General features: G+C 36.7%; 1 protein-coding gene across 4 annotated transcripts in view; it reads right to left on the bottom strand.

Annotated features, from left to right (window-relative positions):
• slc8a1b (solute carrier family 8 member 1b) overlaps positions 1 to 19,955 on the bottom strand; it is a 180,488-nt gene that overhangs the window by 45,320 nt on the left and 115,213 nt on the right. For 2 of the 4 annotated variants that reach the window (XM_055018318.1, XM_055018319.1), the window contains exon 5: positions 10,461 to 10,579. In XM_055018318.1, the coding sequence (XP_054874293.1) occupies positions 10,461 to 10,579 (119 nt within the window). Of the gene's footprint in view, positions 1 to 10,107; positions 10,218 to 10,460; positions 10,580 to 19,955 lie in introns of all 4 variants that reach the window. The other 2 variants (XM_055018321.1, XM_055018320.1) reach the window with 2 other exon arrangements.

Below are 19,955 nucleotides of genomic sequence, written 5' to 3'. Positions count from 1 at the left end.
AGGTGTCCCTGGATCTGAAAGTATTTTCAGACAGATAGAGCCCAGGATCAGTATGAAACTCTCTTGGTTAAATTATCAGTCCAAAAGTTTAGCAAAACCTCAAGTCTATGTACATAACATTTTTAGGAGTCAGCGTTAACTACTAAGGTGCATTTTTTGCAAGAAATGTTCAATCTTGAGCTTAAGGTTCAGTCCTGTGAACAGAAAATGGGTAAAACACTCAGATTCTTTACCATTTTTGTCTTACACATTTGTGGCTTTTAAATTCAGAATATTCTCATTTGGCTTTTTGGTTTGGCTTAAAAAGTGTGTATTTTGAGACAAACTGAATAGGTATGCAAAGTGGGACTTTGATTGTCCCAGGATCTGGAATTAAAAGTCCAATTCATTTGTCTTACAGACATTAAATCAGTATATAACACTCCTGGTTAAATTATGAGTCTAAATGTTAAACACACTCTGGCTTGGGCCTGTCTACATGACATTTTTAGGAGAAAAGTTAACTACTAAGGTGCTTTTTTGCAAGAAACGTTCAATCCTGAGTTTAAAATTCTGTCCTTTGCGCAAAAAGTAGGTGCAATACAGATTTTCACATATTTTATTCACGTTTTATCAAGTTTTCTTGACTTGTTTTTCGGTTTGGGTTACAGAGTGTGTCTGTCTCTTCATCTGGATGAAACCTCGGTCAATATGTGCCGACAGGAGGTAGCATGTGTGGAGTGTGTTTGTGGGATTTCACACCTTGTCATGCTTTGATAGTCCTTAGTTCAACACAAGTGATGGAAGCCAACAGGGAGAGGAAGAGGGACTGGAGGAGAGGCTCCATAGGTGGAGGTAGAAAGGTAAAGAGCGATGAAAGAAGGAACAAGAAGAAGAAGAAGGAGGAAGTTTTTTCATGTTTGATGAATTCAGGTTTCATCGGAGGAGGCAGGTGAGGAGTAAGACAAATAAAAAGACACTAAGAGGAGCTGAGGGGAGAAACTTCTGCGCTGTGTCAAGCTGCAGAAGAACAGATGGAGGAAAGAAGACGATGGGAAGGAGATGAGGGAAGATGACAGCTTTGATAGGATTGAACGGTACAGCAGGGGAGAAGGAGAGGACGAGGAGGAGGAGGAAGGAGATGTTACACTGTCACACTTTTGGAGAGTCTCACAGAAGGAGGCAGAACAGGAGCAGAACAAGAGGAAAGTCTGAAGAACGTGACAGACTTCACAAGTCTAGACTGTCCACGGGGGAGGAGAGGGGGAGGAAAGAGGACAAACAGGAAGGAGAGAAAACGGGGTGAGGATGAAGACGAGTAGGAACAGAGTAGAAGTCAAACAGATGTTGGTGAATGTATGATGAGGATGAGAGGAGGTTGGTGAGAGGACAAAGAGAGAGTGAAAGAAGGAGGGTTAATCCTCCTGTTGTCTTCATTTACAGGCACTAAAAAATATTGTTTCCTTGTCTGAAAAAATCCAAAAATACAGCAAAAAAAATTCCCCAAATTTAGGAAAATTTGCAAAACCTTCAGGAAGAAAATTCCAATCATTCCTTAAAAGTCTCATTTTAAAAAATCCCCAAATTTGGCAAGAAATTTTTTTGTAAATATTTCCAAAAAAATGAGTAAAAATCTTCCAAAAAAAATCATAAAAATATCTAAAGTGATTCCATATATATCAGTAAAACTTGTAACATTTTCTTTAAGAACATTCACATAAAAATCAACCAAAATCCAGCGAAGTTCGCTGTGCACATAAATATGCAGAGAACCGTTTAAAATGTGTTATTAAAAATGTAAAAACAAACAAACGAGAAAAAAACCCTAGCTGGAGCAACTTTAATTTTTATGGTTAACCAATTTAAAAGCTTGTGTTTATAATTATGATAATTAGGTACATCAAGCTTTAAAAAACCCCTTTCAATAACATGGAAATAACTTCATTTATATAATATTACTTAGAATAAATTTTTCAAAATTAATCAAATTTAAAAGCTTGTGTACATAATTATGATAATTAAGCATAAAACGCTGAAAATTTTATTTTAAATAACATGGAAATATTAGAATGATTTATTTTTATAATTAATCAACCTAAAAGCTTGTGTACATAAATATGCATAGAACAGTCAAAACGTGTCATTAAACATGTAAAAACAAACAAACGGGGAAAAAAAACGTAGTTGGAACAACTTTAATTTTTATGGTTAACCACTTCAAAAACTTGTGTGTATAATGATGATAATTAGGTAAATAAAATTTTTCAGAAATCCTTTTCAATAACATGGAAATAATAACTCTATTTATATAACACTACTTAGAATATACTTAATTTTTTTAATATAATTAATCAAATTTAAAAGCTTGTGTACATAATTATGATAATTAAGCATAAAATGCTAAAAATGTATTTTAAATAACATGGAATTATTAGTTTGAGTGACTTATTTTTATAATTAATCAACCTAAAACCTTGTGTGCATAAATATGCACAGAACAGTTAAAACGTTTTATTAAAAATGTAAAACAAACAAACAAACGGAAAAAAAACCTAGTTAGAACAACTAGGTTTTTATGATTAACCACTTTAATAGCTTGTGTTTATAATTATGCTAATTATGCAGATAACACTGTAAAATGTTGTTTAAATAATGTGGAATTGGAACAACTTCATTTTAATGATTAATCAAACTAAAAGCTTGAGCTCATAATTATGGTAATTAAGAACATAATGCTTAAAAAACAATGCTTGAAATTTCTTGTAAATATTGTAGAAATACCAGTTGGAGCAACCACATTTTTATAATTACTGCAGTAAAAGCTTGCGTTCATAAATATGGTAATTAATTACATAACACTGAAAGAATAACACTTACATAATGTGAAAATACTGCTTATTTAAATCAGTCAACTTAAAACTTGTATTTATGCTCCCATTTATGAAATAATTAAAAGCATCTTTGACTTTAGAGGAAAATATAATTCACACAACTGAATGTAGTTTGTTGCTTGAACATAATTTAATTCAAAGTCGTCACAAATCAGAATGATTGACACAAACTGCTGCATTAAGATTTTTTGTTGAACTCAAACATTATTTTTTGAGGAAAAGATATTAGATGAGAAATAAGGAGGACTGATGACAATAAACTGTCTTTAGTGCAAAACATGTACTGTCCACTGTTTTATTTCAGTGTAAATGTATCTTTTATATAATACCCACAATGCCGTGTGTCAGATTTTACAGATGCCAAGACGACTGTCGCACGACTCAACAGCTGATAATGCAAACCGATGATGATGAATGATGTGTGAACAAGGTGTTGAATTTGGACTCGGCGTTCGTGTTCGATGTTAAAATACTGACAGACATCTTTTATGCATTTAGATATTCAGTGTCTTAAAGGGAGCTTGATCCAGAGTTGATTTCTGTTTTTCGATCTGCTTTCTGTTGACAGCTGCTCCAGCTGGTCATCCACAACCAGACAATCATCCTATTTTCTTCAGACACCCGAGGTTGGATCTACCAGAGAGTTTAGCATTGATCCTGAGGCTAAGCTAGCTGTTGGAAGTTGATAAACACCATCTACATCGAAGTTTACAACACCACTTATCAGCTACTTACAATGCAGTATGAAGTTTCCTTGCCAGACAGTTTAACGCCCACGTCATGTAACACGTGCAAACACTGATCCCACAAGACGTTTAATACCTGGAAACTAACTGAAGAAATCTTTCAGATCAGCGGTGAAACATCTTCAAGAAACTCAAGCCAGTCCAGTTGCTTTTGTTTAACCCTCCTGTTGTCCTCATTTATGGGCACAAAAAATATTGTTTCCTTGTCTGAAAAAAACCCAAAAATTCAGCAAAAAAATTCCCCAAATTTCTGAAAAATTGCAAAACCTTCAGGAAGAAAATTCCAATAATTCCTTAAAAGTTTCCCTGAAAAGTTTTATTTTAAAAAAATAAATAAATAAATAAATAATTTAAAAAAAATCCCCCAAATTTGGCAAGGAAATTCTTGTAAATATTTTCAAAAAAATGAGTAAAAATCTTCCAAAAAAAATCCTAAAAATATCTAAAGTGATTCCATATATATCAGTAAAACTTCTAATATTTTCTTTAAGAACATTCACATAAAAATTTTTATGTGAAGGTTCTTAAGAAATATTTTTATCATTTCTTTTTTTCCACCAAAAATGTTCCAAGATTTCCCAGAAATGTTGAAAATGTGGACATGAGAAGTTTTTACTGTGAAAATATGTATTGTTTCAACATTTTGAAACTTTAAACGGGTGAATTTTGACCCGCAGGATGACACGAGGGTTAAAGGGTCTATATTCTAATCAGTATCACCTTCTGTTCCACCATCTATCTGCTGGTTTATGCTATTTACTGCTGCATATGCAAGAAATGATTATATTAAAAGACGCATTTAGCTGATAAAATAAACAAAACATCAGCAGCATTAATGCCCAAGGCTCACTGATCACTGCTAAAGTGAAGGTTGTTCATTTAAAGCTGCACAGTGCAGCGATGAAGAGACAAATAAATTCATTTACATCGTTTGGTGATTTGTTCTGATTAATGGCAGCGCTACAGTTAGCGGAGACAGAGTTTCACTACAGCAGCTCATTAAAAATGTGTTTCTAATGTTGTTTACTGCTGTAAACATCCCAACACAGGCGTACATTACAGAGATGTAATGTACAAGCTAATGATCAAAGTAAATATGGAGACGCACACACACTTAAACACACACTGATGGACAGAGACTCATGCATCCAATTATTTTTAGCTGTTTTGACACAGCCGCTATCTGAAAGCCAGGGTTAATAAAGATGTACAGGCCTTTTTGTGGTAATTTTGTGCATCTTTGTGGTAATTTTGTGTCTTTTTGTGGTAATTTTGTGTCTTTTTGTGGTTTTTGTGTGTCTTTGTGTTTACTTTGTTTCTTTTTTGGCCATTTTCAGACTGTTTTGTGGTACTTTTAGGTGTTTTTGTGGTCATTCTGTGCATTTTTGTGGTCATTTTGTGCCCCTTTGTGACCTTTTTTAGTCCGTTTGTGGTAATTTTGTGTGTCTCTGTGGTCGTTTTGCAACTTTTCGTAGTTATTTTGTGTGTCTCTCGTCTCTTTATATGATAATTACGTGTCTCATTGAGTCGCTTTGTGTTTTTCTGTGCTCACAAAAAGTCCCACAATTATACATGTACCCTATTATTGCATAACTAAACACACATCTACCGACACACACGGACACAGGAAGGACATAAGGAGCAGGACGATGACATTGCTGTCAGACAGAATCTGTCACATATATTCACACACAGATACATAAGTGCATCGGTACGGCCACATGTGGCAACGCATGTTTGAATCTGTGAGTGTCCATGCATGTTCGACAGCGTGTGTGTGTGTAGGTGTGTGTGTGTGTGTGTGTGTGTGTGTGTAGGTGTGTGTGTGTGTGTGTGTGTGTGTGGCAGAACATGGGGTCGCGGCTCTCTGCAGGGCGAGTGTGTTTGCAGCTGTTTTCCCTCTCAGCGCTATTCCTTCCTCATGCCGGATGATTGACAGAGGTCCACGGGCTGCAATGAACTCTCGTCTCCCTCCTGCTGTCCTCAGGCGTCTCCGGAAGCAACTCAAACCTGCTACATCGCAGGGTCATCCAGAGAACTTCCAAAAGCCTCGGGACAATTCGGCTTGTACCCCCAGAAAAAAAGAAAATCTACCGCATAAAGATATGATTACCTCCATAAAAAAATCCATCCTACATATCCTCAACAGCACCGAGACATGACCGGATATCTGTCTACGCATGCAAATATTAAACGACTAACTTCACCTGCAGAAACAAACCAAAGGTGGATTTAAGTTCACACCTGCTTTTTTAAAAGGAAAACGCCATCATAGAAGGGGATGAAATCATAAATAGAAAGCTAATCACAAGCGCTTTCATTCTGTCCTGGAAAACTGAGCTACAGCTTCGTAAACCAGAAGCAGACTGAAGTGGAAAGACTTAAAATGATATTAAAACAATGCAAATATTATAATCTGTTGAACTAACTGATGTAGATATCATCATCATCATACGATCATAGACTAACACACAAACTCTTGGTGCATTCATTTACACATCTGACTTCCAAAACTTTTTCATTTTTAAGAAAATCTACAAAAGATAAAATACACAATTCATCATATTGAGAAACTGTGAAAATAGAAAAAATAATCAGATGTTTAACCTTCTGACAATCTTTGTACAAATCGTGTGAGACGTAGTTGTGTCGGTAAAAATGAACAAATCTAAGCTTAAAATTGTGATATTTCAACAAAATGGCTTCATTCTACATTTGAAAATTTGCCAAATAATAATAATTTGTGGTAACCAGATTCTGTAAAACACTAAAATAATGGCACTTTTGGGTGCAACTATGAAGCCAAGAATGACTCGGATGTGACCAACAGTGATATGATAAAAACTCAGGGACTTTTTGGCTGAAATAGGATGAACTGCAGGTTGTGTTTAGACAGAGCACATAGCAGAAACATATGGAAAAAAAGGTACGTAGAGCTGCCATTTTTGCATCAGTGTCACTAACATCTGTGGCAACTTGGAGAAATGTTGTACATGTTGATTAATTTTTCAATTTTTGCAAAATAAACAGCAAAAATTCAGTTTTAGTCTTTTTCAAGATTTTTCTGTTGTCATTTCTTGAGTATTTGCATACATGAAAAGTGAAGTGATGTTCTCCCAGTCCCAGTGCAGTACAAAATTAGAATAATAGCAATAAACAAATATACAAATACAACTAAGAAATATGGCTTAAAAGAATATTACTTTTAGTTCTTTCTGCTTTTAGCCATGGTTGTTCTGTTTCCATAGAGGTGCAGGCCTTTATTTTGCAGGGAAAAATAAGCTCACAGTGAGTAATATTTGCAAAAAAATATCCCAAAACTGGGATTGGGAGCATTTAAAGCTTTAAGTATTCATCACAGTGGCTACCTGCTTACTCAGGACAATAAGAATTTGAAGCTGTAAAATGACGTAAATGCCAGCAGCCCTCAGACGTCCTCTGCTGCCAGTAAAAGCTTCGTTATTTATTCACATCTTTTCTGTAAAGCTTAACAGCTACAAGAGAAATTACTGAACTACACTGTTCCCCTTCCCATCTTCTGACTGGGAAATGTGTAACTCTTCGTATCGGTATAGCTAATGTCAGATCCGGTGCTTGTTTAGTCGCAACATTAATCCTGTCAACCTCCTTTGCTTACAGTGAAACACAGCTAAATGAAACAAGTGGGAAAAAAAAGAATATGAGGCTTTTATCTTTGTCGCTGAGGCGCTTCACTAATATTTAAAGAAGCAGTTTTGATAAAAAGATGAAACGGGACCCTTGCTGGGCTCCAGACTGTGTTCTCTGAGTGCAGAATGTTAAAGCTGTTTGCTGGAATGTATTATCTGAAGGCACAATTCTCACATTAATCAACGCTGGGAAAGGGACCGTGCTGCTTCTGGTCTGTTTTCAGCTGCCGTCTCTGGGGCAGGACGCTTAAAAGCCTATTTGAAATATGCTGGATTGTGCCAAAATGTATTGACAAAATCAATTCTACCTTTCAGAGTCTCTCTGGGCGAGAGGAGTTAATCACTGAAAGAGCCGCCGCAATGCACATTAATAAGGAACTAGGGACAGAAAAGCATGAACAAAGAAGTCTGTGTTAGCTTCATTACACCTGTGAATTTCCACAGATTCACCTCTCTGCCGTGAATTACTAATTTATCACATTGATGAAATATGTCTGTCGAAATGTGTGAACGAACTGTGTAATGTTCAACTCAGAAATCAAATAGGTCATGAGCTTCTGTTGTTTAATGATGTTAAAGGAAAAAAACATGGAATAATTTCACTGCTGGAGCCTGAATTAGTAACTGAGGATGCTGCAAAACCTGCAAACCTGACAGGAAATGTGCTGATATGTACAACAATTACTATTTACAAATGAAAAACAGTTAATGTGTGGTTCTTCGGTGAAAAGCATGCATCTCTAAAATAAAAATAAATCAACATTTCCTGAGCTGAGCTGAGCAGCCTCGGGTCGGTGTGTACTTTTCAGATAATCCAGTGGATTTTTAAACAGTTTTTGGAGCTCAGGAAGCAGCAGGAAAACGGGAAAGGTGGCAAACTCCTGTTTCTGATGCTATCTCAGCTCCTTCTGTTGAGCAAACATGATGCTTTTTTGTGTTCTTCCTCTATAGGTGTTTTACTTTGAAGTAAAATATTCTAGAGAGATGCAGATGCTGATATAATGTTATAAAACTTCCACATTACCCCAAACTTCTGCATCAGCACCAGATATTTCCCTTATTTTCTCAGCATAAGGGTGATATTTAGTCTGGTGAAGGGAGATTAGCGGCCCACAAACTTTATTTATATCAGTGACAGTAAATACTGGATCCTGGATTTTAACTCTATACGCCTTTTTTTGTCCCAACAATCCAAACACTATGAAGCCAGATGTGACATTTTCAAAAGATCTCAGAGAATCTGAAGCTGAATGGATGAAGGTGGAACAAAGCAGAGCAAAGGTTAAAGGAAGGAGGAGAAAGGAGAGGACAGGTGTGATCGGCATCAAGTTTTTTCCCTCTGAAGAGCAGCAGAGGAGGAAAAGTAGAAAAAAAGGAAGAAAAAACCCAAAAAGTTCAGAAAGGAGCAGCAGAATGGCTCCAGCGTGTTTTCAAAATGAATCTCAAATCAACAGGCCTTAAAAAACAAAACCAAACAGCTCGAACCAATAAATCAACTGATGCTTTGATATTTCTTGATTACTGTTGATTTTTTTTCTTGCCAGCTGTAAAGTGTTCTTGTCTCTGTTATCAGATTTGCATAAAATTAAAATGATTCAAACTGAGACAACAGCATCACAACTACAGCATGATGTCCTCCTTTTCTTTGTCTCTTGTTTTTGAGATTTCGTCAATAATCTTGGTGTGCAGAAATGCCAAACAACGTAATTTACAACTTTTCAAACATAAGGATTTCCTGCTTTTCTCTGTCACATATAAGAATAAGTTTAAAAATACTTAGCCTTTGTACTGTTGGTTGGAAAAATACATGTAAACTGAGGAGATTGCAATGAGGGCTAAGAAACTGTGACTTCTATTTTTGGCAAATTTTAACAATCACTTATAAAGAAAACAATCAGAAGATGAATCTCTAATGAAAATAATCTTTATCTACATGCACATCGATGGGTTATTCCATCTAAAATCGTTACTGGTCTTCTACTTGACCATCTCTGATTTGCTTGAAACTTTTTAATCATTAACTAAAAATAGAAAATGATATTTATGGAATGTTAGACTGAAATTGCAAGAATTTTTTTGAATTGATATTTTGTTGCATGTTGAAATCTGAGGCTAAGCTTAAACAATAATATCTCAGAAACTATTAATGATAAAAACCTGAACTTTCAGTTATTTCTCATCATGTCCCTGATTCAGAACCTGTATTATTGGATAAATAGATCATAAAGTCTCTGCTTATATTTAAGTTGAAGATGAGGAAATAACAGTAAAAAATTCAGAGTGGGTTGATGGGCAATTCTGAAAAAAATAATAATCAGAAAGTACTTTATATATCAAGCTAAAATTTCACAATGATCTTTAGAAATATCCATTTTTAATGCTATAAAGTTTTCATGCAAATCAGAGATGGTTGAGCAGACACTGTTCAACAAAATAGATTTTTGAGATGGAATAACTGTACAGTACTTACACATCATTAAAAAGTTTAAATATTGGGATACCACTGCTAATTAAAGTGCAAAATGGTATTTTTTTGCATTCACAGACACAGTTTTATTTCCCAGCTGCTCCATCATTATCTTGTCTCTTTCCAGACTGAAAACACTGAATATTAAAAACCTGTTTAGAATCCATTAAATTAGGATTTACTTTTTCTCTCTGCAGCCGTCAAAGCTACAACCTGTGATGAAGGGATTTTAGTGTCAAATAAAACTGTGTTATGTGACTGAAAAATGTTGGGATTTAATTGTGAAAGTGGCCTGTTGATTCAAGATCCATTAAAGCGTCATAAAGTGCATTCTCAGTGCTGATTGGCTGCCACACCTGTCCGTTCCTTCCTGCTGCGTCTCCACTCGGGGCTCTGAAGCAGAACGTAGAAGGAGGATTGCTTATTGTACTCCTCCCGGTCTAAGATCCTAACGGTTATGGTCTTCCTGTGTGGGACGACAACACGCACAGAGGGAGGCGGTGAATGCATGCATGGAAAAACAACACAACAAACACACAAACACACACAGCGGTGGATGTGGTGGGATGAGGTGACCTGCAGTCTGCTGCATGTTCACAGCAGGACGAGGAGATAAAGAAGGTTTGGGTTAAAACCTCCTGGAGAACATGCAGCGTCTGCAGAGCGACGGACGCTCCGGGGTTTTAGGGTCGGCGTTGTGGACGCTCACCGTCTTCCTGACCTTTGGTGTCGTTGCTCTCCACCAGGCGAGGCTCTCCGATCTCTATGTAGAAGGTTTTGTTCTTCTCGTACTCCTCGTCGTCAATTATTTTCACCTTGATGGTTTTACTGAAGAGGAGCGGGGAGGAAGAAGAAAAAGAGGAAAAGAGAAGGAATAAAAGTGAGGAAAGGACAGACTGGAAACTGGAAATCCAAGAGGAAAAAGAAAAAAAAGAGCAGCAGTTTTGGTTTTTCCCACAAGCATATGTCTGGTTATCAGGAGCATCAAACTTTTACTAAACGGGAGGCTGTTTGGAGGCTGTTTGGGGGCTGTTTGGAGGCTGTTTGGGGGCTGTTTGGAGGCTGTTTGGAGGCTGTTTGGGGGCTGTTTGGAGGCTGTTTGGAGGCTGTTTGGGGGCTGTTTGGAGGCTGTTTGGGGGCTGTTTGGGGGCTGTTTGGAGGCTGTTTGGGGGCTGTTTGGGGGCTGTTTGGGGGCTGTTTGGAGGCTGTTTGGGGGCTGTTTGGGGGCTGTTTGGAGGCTGTTTGGGGGCTGTTTGGGGGCTGTTTGGGGGCTGTTTGGGGGCTGTTTGGAGGCTGTTTGGAGGCTGTTTGGGGGCTGTTTGGGGGCTGTTTGGGGGCTGTTTGGGGGCTGTTTGGAGGCTGTTTGGGGGCTGTTTGGGGGCTGTTTGGGGGCTGTTTGGGGGCTGTTTGGGGGCTGTTTGGAGGCTGTTTGGGGGCTGTTTGGAGGCTGTTTGGGGGCTGTTTGGGGGCTGTTTGGGGGCTGTTTGGGGGCTGTTTGGAGGCTGTTTGGAGGCTGTTTGGGGGCTGTTTGGGGGCTGTTTGGGGGCTGTTTGGGGGCTGTTTGGGGGCTGTTTGGAGGCTGTTTGGGGGCTGTTTGGGGGCTGTTTGGAGGGTGTTTGGGGGCTGTTTGGGGGCTGTTTGGAGGCTGTTTGGGGGCTGTTTGGGGTGTTTCAGAAATTTGGGGAATTTTTTTGCTGATTTTTTTCAGACAAGGAAACAATATTTTTTGGTACCTGTAAATGAGGACAACAGGAGGGTTAAAGACGTGGAAAAGTTTCCATGTTTCCACCTCAGATGTCAGATGAATCTTTGATGCTATCGGAGCTGCTAGCATCAGTCTGACAGGATCGATCTGATAAACTCTCTGCTGATGGAGGCTCGCTTCAATCACCTGTTTCTCAGGTCCCCCCTGCCTTTTTTAAAAGAAAGAAACATGTATCCTTAAGGATAAATGAGTTGTGGCAGCGCCTGGAGAGTTTATCAGCTCTATTAATCATATTAGTAAGTGAGCAATCATGAATCATGGTGATGAATTGGTTCAATAATCAATTTCATGGATCCAGCAGCAGGTTCACGATGTCATCTCAGTGTTTTAGTATAAACTGCTTTCCATTTTTAGAAATAAAGCAAAATATGATGCTTGTGGGAAACCAGGATAATTCACTGTCAATTCAGCCAATCTAAAAATACCGTAGAAGGTTGTAGTTAAAGTTTATGGTATTAAATTTCAAAGGGATTCAATTCAGACTATTTCTAAAGTGCTAATTCACAATAGAGGTCAAGTCAGGGTGCTTCAAGAACAGAACCCCAACAAAACTCAAATTTGAGCAAACTGGACATTTCTTACATCCATGTTTTGTGGCTCTGGTATTATTTTTGGCTAAATTCAAAGCGACACATCTTTAAAGTTGAACAGGTCAGTTTGTCGATACGACTGAGACTTTAGAGGAACAAGAAATCATCCAAGAGCAGAAAAAAGCAAAGAAGGAGCCAGAAAATAACAATAAAGAGAATGTTTTAGAACAGAAAGATGCTGCTGCAACCCTTCATTAACACCGTCAACATGAGCCCAACGTGTGATTTAAGTCAAGATAAACTGCTCAGAAATCAGCCAATCATGTTCCACAACTATAAGCAACACAACCACCTCTTAAAGTCTGTCTTTCTCTGCTGCCTGCTGAGGCGCCACCAGTCTTATCCTTCACACTAAACAGATATTCCATGATCTACACATGTGCCATATAGATTTCCATGTCCTCCCTTAACCTGTCAGTGTCTGATTTATTCCAACAGAACAGCGATAAAACCGTCTATAAACTGTGACAGCATTCTGTCAATGAAAACAGACATGAAGCATCAAATGTTTTCGTCCTCTGAAGCTCAGTTTTCTCCAATAAACCAATAAAGCGATGGTGCTGGATCTAAGCAAAGATGGAGCCAGAAAATAAAAATGAAGATGTTTTAGAACAGAAAGATGCTGCTGCAACCGACACCCTCAGGTAAAACCATCAACATGAGACCAGCGTGTGATTTAAGTCAAGATAAACCACTCAGAAACCAGTAGAATGAACACAATCATGTTCCATAACTATAAGCAACATAAACAGCTCTTAAAGTCTTACTTTCTCTGCAGCCTGCTGAGATATAACTTAAAAAAAACAAGCCATGTCTGTCAGACTACAAAGATATTACATGATCTAGACAGACTGATTATTATGGCCGATATGTTGCATTTTTCAGATTATCGTTATCTGTATTTTTATTAACTGATTATTGATAAAGTAAATGCTCTACTTCAGGTTTGATACAACCTTCTCTCTCTGTCTTTATTCACTCTGTGGTCTCAGAAATGTCTCTCAAGCAGCAAAAACTGAACAAGAAACACAAACCAGAAAATTAGCTTCTCTCACAGCATCTAAGGCTACGCTAACGGCTAGCTGAGTTAGAAGGCAGCCAGAATAACCTGAAGCAGAGTCTGGAAAACAACAGTTAATAAAGCTTTAAGATCTGGATCTTAGTGGGCAACAGAAGTGACAGAACAGTAAAATGCTAAGGGAATAGAGAAGAAACAATCTGATAAATTTCACTCAATCCTACATCAACTGATGAGAGCGTCCTATTTTAATCACTAATATTTCTATTTTACATTTTCAGCTACAGTCTCCCTCAATAATGAAGAAGTCTAGTCATGTATGACAGCTTCTCTGCTGTCACATGCTGTTGAAACATTAAATTTAATCTGCTCCAAATGTCAGTTATCTTCTTTTCTTGATCACCAACAATCGGTATCGACCCTAAAAAACCCACATCAGTCAATCCCTGCTTCAACCTGCCAACAAAACAGAAGGAAAACTACAAAAAAAAGACATGAAACTCAATGATTTCGTCCTCTGAAGCCGACTTTGCACCAAAAAACCAACAAAACGACGGCGCTGCAGCGTGGATAAAGTGTGTGTGACGGTGTGTGTTTACTGGCCTCTGTCACATTTGGTAGGACTAAGCTAATATTCCAGGTCACAGGACTCCGGAGCGGGACCTGGTTTATACACTGTGTGTGTGTGTGTGTGTGTGTGTGTGTGCGGACAGATGTGTGTGTTTATCTTGTGTTTCCAGTTTGGAACAAAAACCCCAGATTCTGATCCAAATCCACTGCAGGCAACAACAAAGAGAGCCGAGAGAATACTCATAATCTGGTGTGTAGGGCGAGAAACGGGAACACACACACACACACACTCTAACGCACACGCACACGCACACACACACACACACACACACACACACACTCTAACACACACTCAGCAGCTTATATAAGCGCTATCTCTGATCACAGGCCTGCAACCTGTGTTCAGTCATCGGCTGGCGTTGTCTCGTTAGCAGCTAGCGCTAACGAGACGCCACCGCGTCTCAACTGAGCAGCTGGCCGAGGTTTAAAAACGCACACGGCAGTTTGTATGAAGCAGAAACACACAAACATAAACAGAATAAAACCTGCATTTATGGAAACAATATTCAGACATTCTACCTACAGTATGTATCATAAAAGAACTAAATTACAAGCAACTGACTGTTCTTCTATTAAATGTTCCAACAATGTTACTTAACAAGAAAGGAAGCATATTCTCAGAGCAACGCTTTAAGAATGCTTTAAGAACATTTAAGAGAACTTTACCCTGCCTTTAGGAAGAATCTTTTGGAAAATGAATACAAAACTTCTCACGGAACATTTGAACATTCAGAAGATGTTTCGAGGATGTTGTCAGATTGTGTTCTATGAAAACGAAAGCAGAACGGTCCTTAACCAACATTAAAAAAATGTTTTCTAATCATTATTGAGGCTTTAGAAGACTAAATGTGAAGGTGGAACTTCATGTCTGCAATAATCTCAGGATGTTTTGGAGACGTTACTGTAGAGAACGTTCTTCTATTAAATGTTCCATCAATGTTACACAACAACAAAGGAAGGTTGTTCTCAGTGGAATGTTTGAAGAATGTTTAAAGAACATTATAAGAGAACTTTATCCTTCCTTTAAGAAGAAATTTTTGGGAATTAAAACAAAAAAAAGAAATTCTTTCTGCAAAAAATAGAATATTTTACATTCAGAGGATGTTTGAGGAGGTTGTCAGTTTAGTTAACATAAAAACAAAAGAAAAAATTCTCAAACCAACATTCAAAAAACGTTTTCAACATGTTATTGAGGAACCAGAAAACAGAATGTCTTCATTACAAAAGGTAGAACATTTAGTCTGCTACATTTAGAGGATGTTTGAGGAGGTTGCTGTTGATGATGTTCTTCCATAAAACGGGATACAAGATAACAAAGGAAGAATGTTCTCAATGCAACGTTTGAAGAATGTTTCAAGAACATTTAAGAGAACTTTATCCTACCTTTAGGAAGAAACTTTTGGAAACTGAATAAAACCACATGACGTGACCTTTCCTGCGATGCTCGCTGCATGTTTGTGCAACTAATTATTAAATGAATAACCTGCATCCATCCTCACATCCATGTTAATATCTATATATGTTTATTTTCATGCAGCCAATGCACATTTCTTCATAGATATTACCAAATACATGCATTGATATGCTGAAAGCAAAACCGGCGCTTTGCAGTTTTGCTAGTTAAAATTTGTACATTTTGAAGAAATAACATTATACAGACAGAACTCTTTACTATATTTGCTTATTTCTTCATCCATTTTCACACTCCTGCTTCTTTCCTGGTTGCTGGTTTGTGCAGTCAGTCTACTGTATGAGGTTAAATGTGCAGTGAATAATAATAATGATAGTTATTTCTAAATGTATATTTTCCCCAATTTCTTCATCACACAGAATCCAGATAGTTCCAGACAACCTCCAGTCTGTAAAATCTGTAAAAACTCATCAACATCTGTATACATTTGTCTTTGTCAATGAATTCAAACCACTTTTTGAAAATGTGTTTGGAATAAAAAGCGATAATTCATGCTAGAATAATGAAACTCTCTGTGTTCTGCTTTGTATTTCCTTCTGTCTGTTTCCCTGTGCTCCTTTTTGACAAACAACAGTTTATGTCCTTTCCCTTTCTTTACCAAAATATGAATGAACACTACTGTTTAAATTCGTGAATGAGCTACGGTGTCTTTCAAACTAGTCCAGTTAATAATTATGAAAAGATATCTCTGCTACCAGCCAGTTTATGGTGAAAAACAAAGTAATAAGAGTGTTTTCCTTGATAAAAAGGAAAATGTGGACAGCCTTGACTGGTATGGCAAAGAAATAAGATATAGTATGTATGGCTGGAGCTTACAAAGACTGAGACAGGATGTTAAAATGACTGAAAACAGAACATGAGAGTAAATGAGTTGGTCATGTTCACCGCTGACAGCTGGTTTCATGACTGAACACACAGCAACCCGCTAATCATCTCATTACACACACCAGAATCACCGGTTAATCTATCAGCTGCACGACACGGCAAAGTTTAATCCATTAAAATATCATATGAACACACACACCAACACACACGCGTGTGTGTAAATGTCAGAGGTGAACTCGTTGCTCTGCAGGGATCAGTTCATTTATCACTGTCCTGGAGCACCAGATGGACAGATTTTCACCTCCTGACGTGGAGAAACTCTCCAACAACAGGCTGTCGGTTAACAATCACACACACTAGCTGCAGGAGTGATGGAGTAAAACCCTCCCCTGCCTCTAGGTGGAGCCCTCGAGCAAGGCACTTAACCAGCTAAGTGATGGATTAGGAGATCAATCAATGGAACCACTGCTGCCTCTGCATCAATTATTAAAAGACATAATAATGGTGATGATGATGAATATTATTATGAATATTATGTATTACTACTACCAATAATAACAATGATAACAATGACAATAATATTTCTTATTAACAGTATCAATAATAATTATAATATATTCATTCAAGTTTTATTATAAATAATACATTAAAATATATTTTTAACTACAACAATGATAATAATAAAAATTGTGATAATAACTACTATAATCATTATAATTTTTTAATTAATATTTTATTTATAACAATTATTATGATTAAGAATAAGAACAATATCAATAATAATTGTAATATACTCATAAAATTATATTAGAAATAATATATTAAAATATATTTTTAACTACAACAATGATAATAATACTGATAATAATAATAATAATAAGAGCAACTATCATTATCATGACTATTTTTCTTATTTTATTTATAGTACTAATTATTTATAATAATAATTATTTATAATAATAATAATAATTATTGCTATTATTTATAATTATGATGATAGTAAAAACAATTATTACTATTTGTATTATTATTATTATTATATACTACTACTACTACAAATACAAAGATAATAATTGTTATTATTTTTATTATGATTTTATTTATATAGCACTTTTAAAAGCAGAGTTTACAAAGTGCTTTATGGGGCAAAGATGAAAAAAAGGATATTCAGGAAGAACACTGTATGCTAAAAAAAATCAAAATAAATTAGTACAACACATAATTAATACATTTGTAAAAATAAACAAATAAAAAATGCCACAACAAAGTAAGGAAAGTAATAAGTGGAGTTAAATAATAAACAAGGCTGAAAATGACAATATTAGTATGAATTTTAAAAAAGTAAATATGTAAGTAAATAAATTACAAGTAAAAGAGAACAAAATTTATATTTTTTAAATGTTAAAAATGTGATGATAAAATAAACAATAAAAATAATAAGAAGAAAGTAAAAGTAAAAATAAAAAATAGAAATAAATGATATTTGTGGGAGTTTTTTTTTTTAATGATTTTTGAAGTATCTTTTCCGTTTGCGCCCACATTTGCTTGGAAAACTCATTCCAGCCTCAGTGTAGTTCTGTCAAAATGGAGCAACAAATTCCTTAATCACTAAAGTACTACTTTCAAATGACCGTTCATTTATCCCACCTGTAATACAGACTACAGACGTGCACGGTATTGAGAGCTGAAATGAACAAAAACCACAGAGGAACCGAAGGCGTCCCCAGAGAGCACAGCAATCAAACCAGCCAGCAAAGCAAACGTTTTTCGCCTTTATAAAACTTTTTTTTTTCACATCAGGGGCGCACTTCAAATCTGATGAAATTTCAGTGAGTCACTGTGTGAAAAAAGAATAAAAATTCTGATTAAACTCTCCACATGTGCAAAAATGGAAATGAATCATTTGTGATCAGACACCTGGTTGGATTTTTAAAATGTTTTCCCGTAAAGAACGATGACTCTTGTGTTGAAGCTGGCAAACCTCACGAGTCGGAAAAACACACACACACACACGCTTCTACACACATATATCTACACACACGCACGCACGCACGCACACACACACACACACACACGCTTCTACACACACACGCACGCACGCACGCACACACACTCGTCCAGTCAAACAAAGCAGGCAGCGCAGACATAATTTAGCCGTAATGGACTGGATTTATCATCTTAATCTTAAGCCTCGTCTCTTTCTCATCACACAACACACTCTTAAAAGACACAAACACACACACACACTCACTGCATGACAAACACGCCGGCTGAACGGCACGCTGTCCCATCGCCATGGCGACCCTGTGTTTGGGTAACCAACAGGGGTGGAGAAGATTGTTTCCAGAGCGAGCGGGTTTGTGTTTGACAAAGCGTTGTGTGTTTGTGTGTCCAGTAACGTGTGTGAGGAAGAGTTTGGACGTTCCACAGTAGCCGGTGCTGGTTCTAGCAGAGAGCAGAGCCTCTTTGTTTCATCACATTTCTGACCTATTACATCGACATAAGGAGGTGTGTGTGTGAGATCGTCAAATAAATATAACAGATTATCAAATGTGCAGAGAAACACGTCATAGTGGGACAAAGAATCTGAACGTTAGTCTTTTGACGCATACGGTTTCCTCCAAGAAAACAGAAAATGTGGTCATATAACACCACTTTAGCTTTGATTTTAAGATTTTTTTGTTTGTTTTCAAGGTTTTACATGGATTAAAAATGCTATATTTTGCAGAACTCTTACATTTTCACACCCTAGTTACAAGTTCTGAGGTCAACCAACCAGATGCTCTTATGTTCCAAAATCTAGACACAAAAATCAAGGGGAGTCTTGTTGCAGATGTAGTTCAGAGTAGCCTTTGACATCCTGAAATTTCACTTAAAATCAGTTTCAGTGAAGCCTTTTCATGCCACATTCCCACCACTCTTGGCTCCAACTCTGCATTCAGACACGTCTTTGTACGAAACTATATCGCTCCACAAAAATCCACAAACAAAAGTTTATTTTTTTTCCCTCTTCCTCATCATAAATTCAGTGACTTCAGTCGAAGTAATCTGTGGAACAATTTACCTTTTCATGTAGAAGCTTAGACTTTAGAAACTTAAGTCACTGCTAAAGAGCTTAATCCTGGAACTTCATCTTTTATTTTTCTTCATGTTGTGTTTTTATTTACTGTTTGTCTCTCATGAGTTGCTGTTTAGAATCATTCAGCCCTTTGGTTCAACTCCTGCTCTCTAAACTGGGTTTTATGAATACATTTGAATTAACTAGAGCATAATAAAGACCTGAACCACACCCAGCAAGCAGGGAACATTCTCACAACATTGGCTAACATTACGCATCAGGTTATGATCTAATGGTTAAAGGACGTTTTGGGGATATTGATCATTTCAAATAACATTGAGGTTATGAAAGAAAGAAGAATGTTTTCAATTTGATATAAAATGTTTTCAAGATCGACACCTCAGAAGACAGAATTTTTCTAAAAATCCAATTTCTGCAATATACTGAGGATGTTCTGTGGATGTTGCGGTTTAGATCATTCTTCTATAAACCAACAATGTTGTAGATGTTCTCAACGCAACATTTGGAGAATGTTTGAATAATATTTTAAGAGAATTTTATCCTGCCTTTAGAGAGAAACTTCAAGGAACTAAAAAAACCTAAAAAAAAATCTTTTAAAATTAAAAATTGTGAACATTTATAGGATGTTTGAGGATGTTGTCAGTTTAGTTAACATAAAAACAAAAGAAAAAATTCTCAAACCAACATTCAAAAAACGTTTTCAACATGTTATTGAGGAACCAGAAAACAGAATGTCTTCATTACAAAAGGTAGAACATTTAGTCTGCTACATTTAGAGGATGTTTGAGGAGGTTGCTGTTGATGATGTTCTTCCATAAAACGGGAT

This window comes from Amphiprion ocellaris, chromosome 16 (genome assembly GCF_022539595.1).
Source record: "Amphiprion ocellaris isolate individual 3 ecotype Okinawa chromosome 16, ASM2253959v1, whole genome shotgun sequence".
Classification (NCBI taxonomy): Eukaryota; Metazoa; Chordata; class Actinopteri; family Pomacentridae; genus Amphiprion; species Amphiprion ocellaris.
The sequence above is the reverse complement of the archived record's forward strand: the minus strand, read 5'-3'. Positions and strand labels throughout refer to the sequence as shown.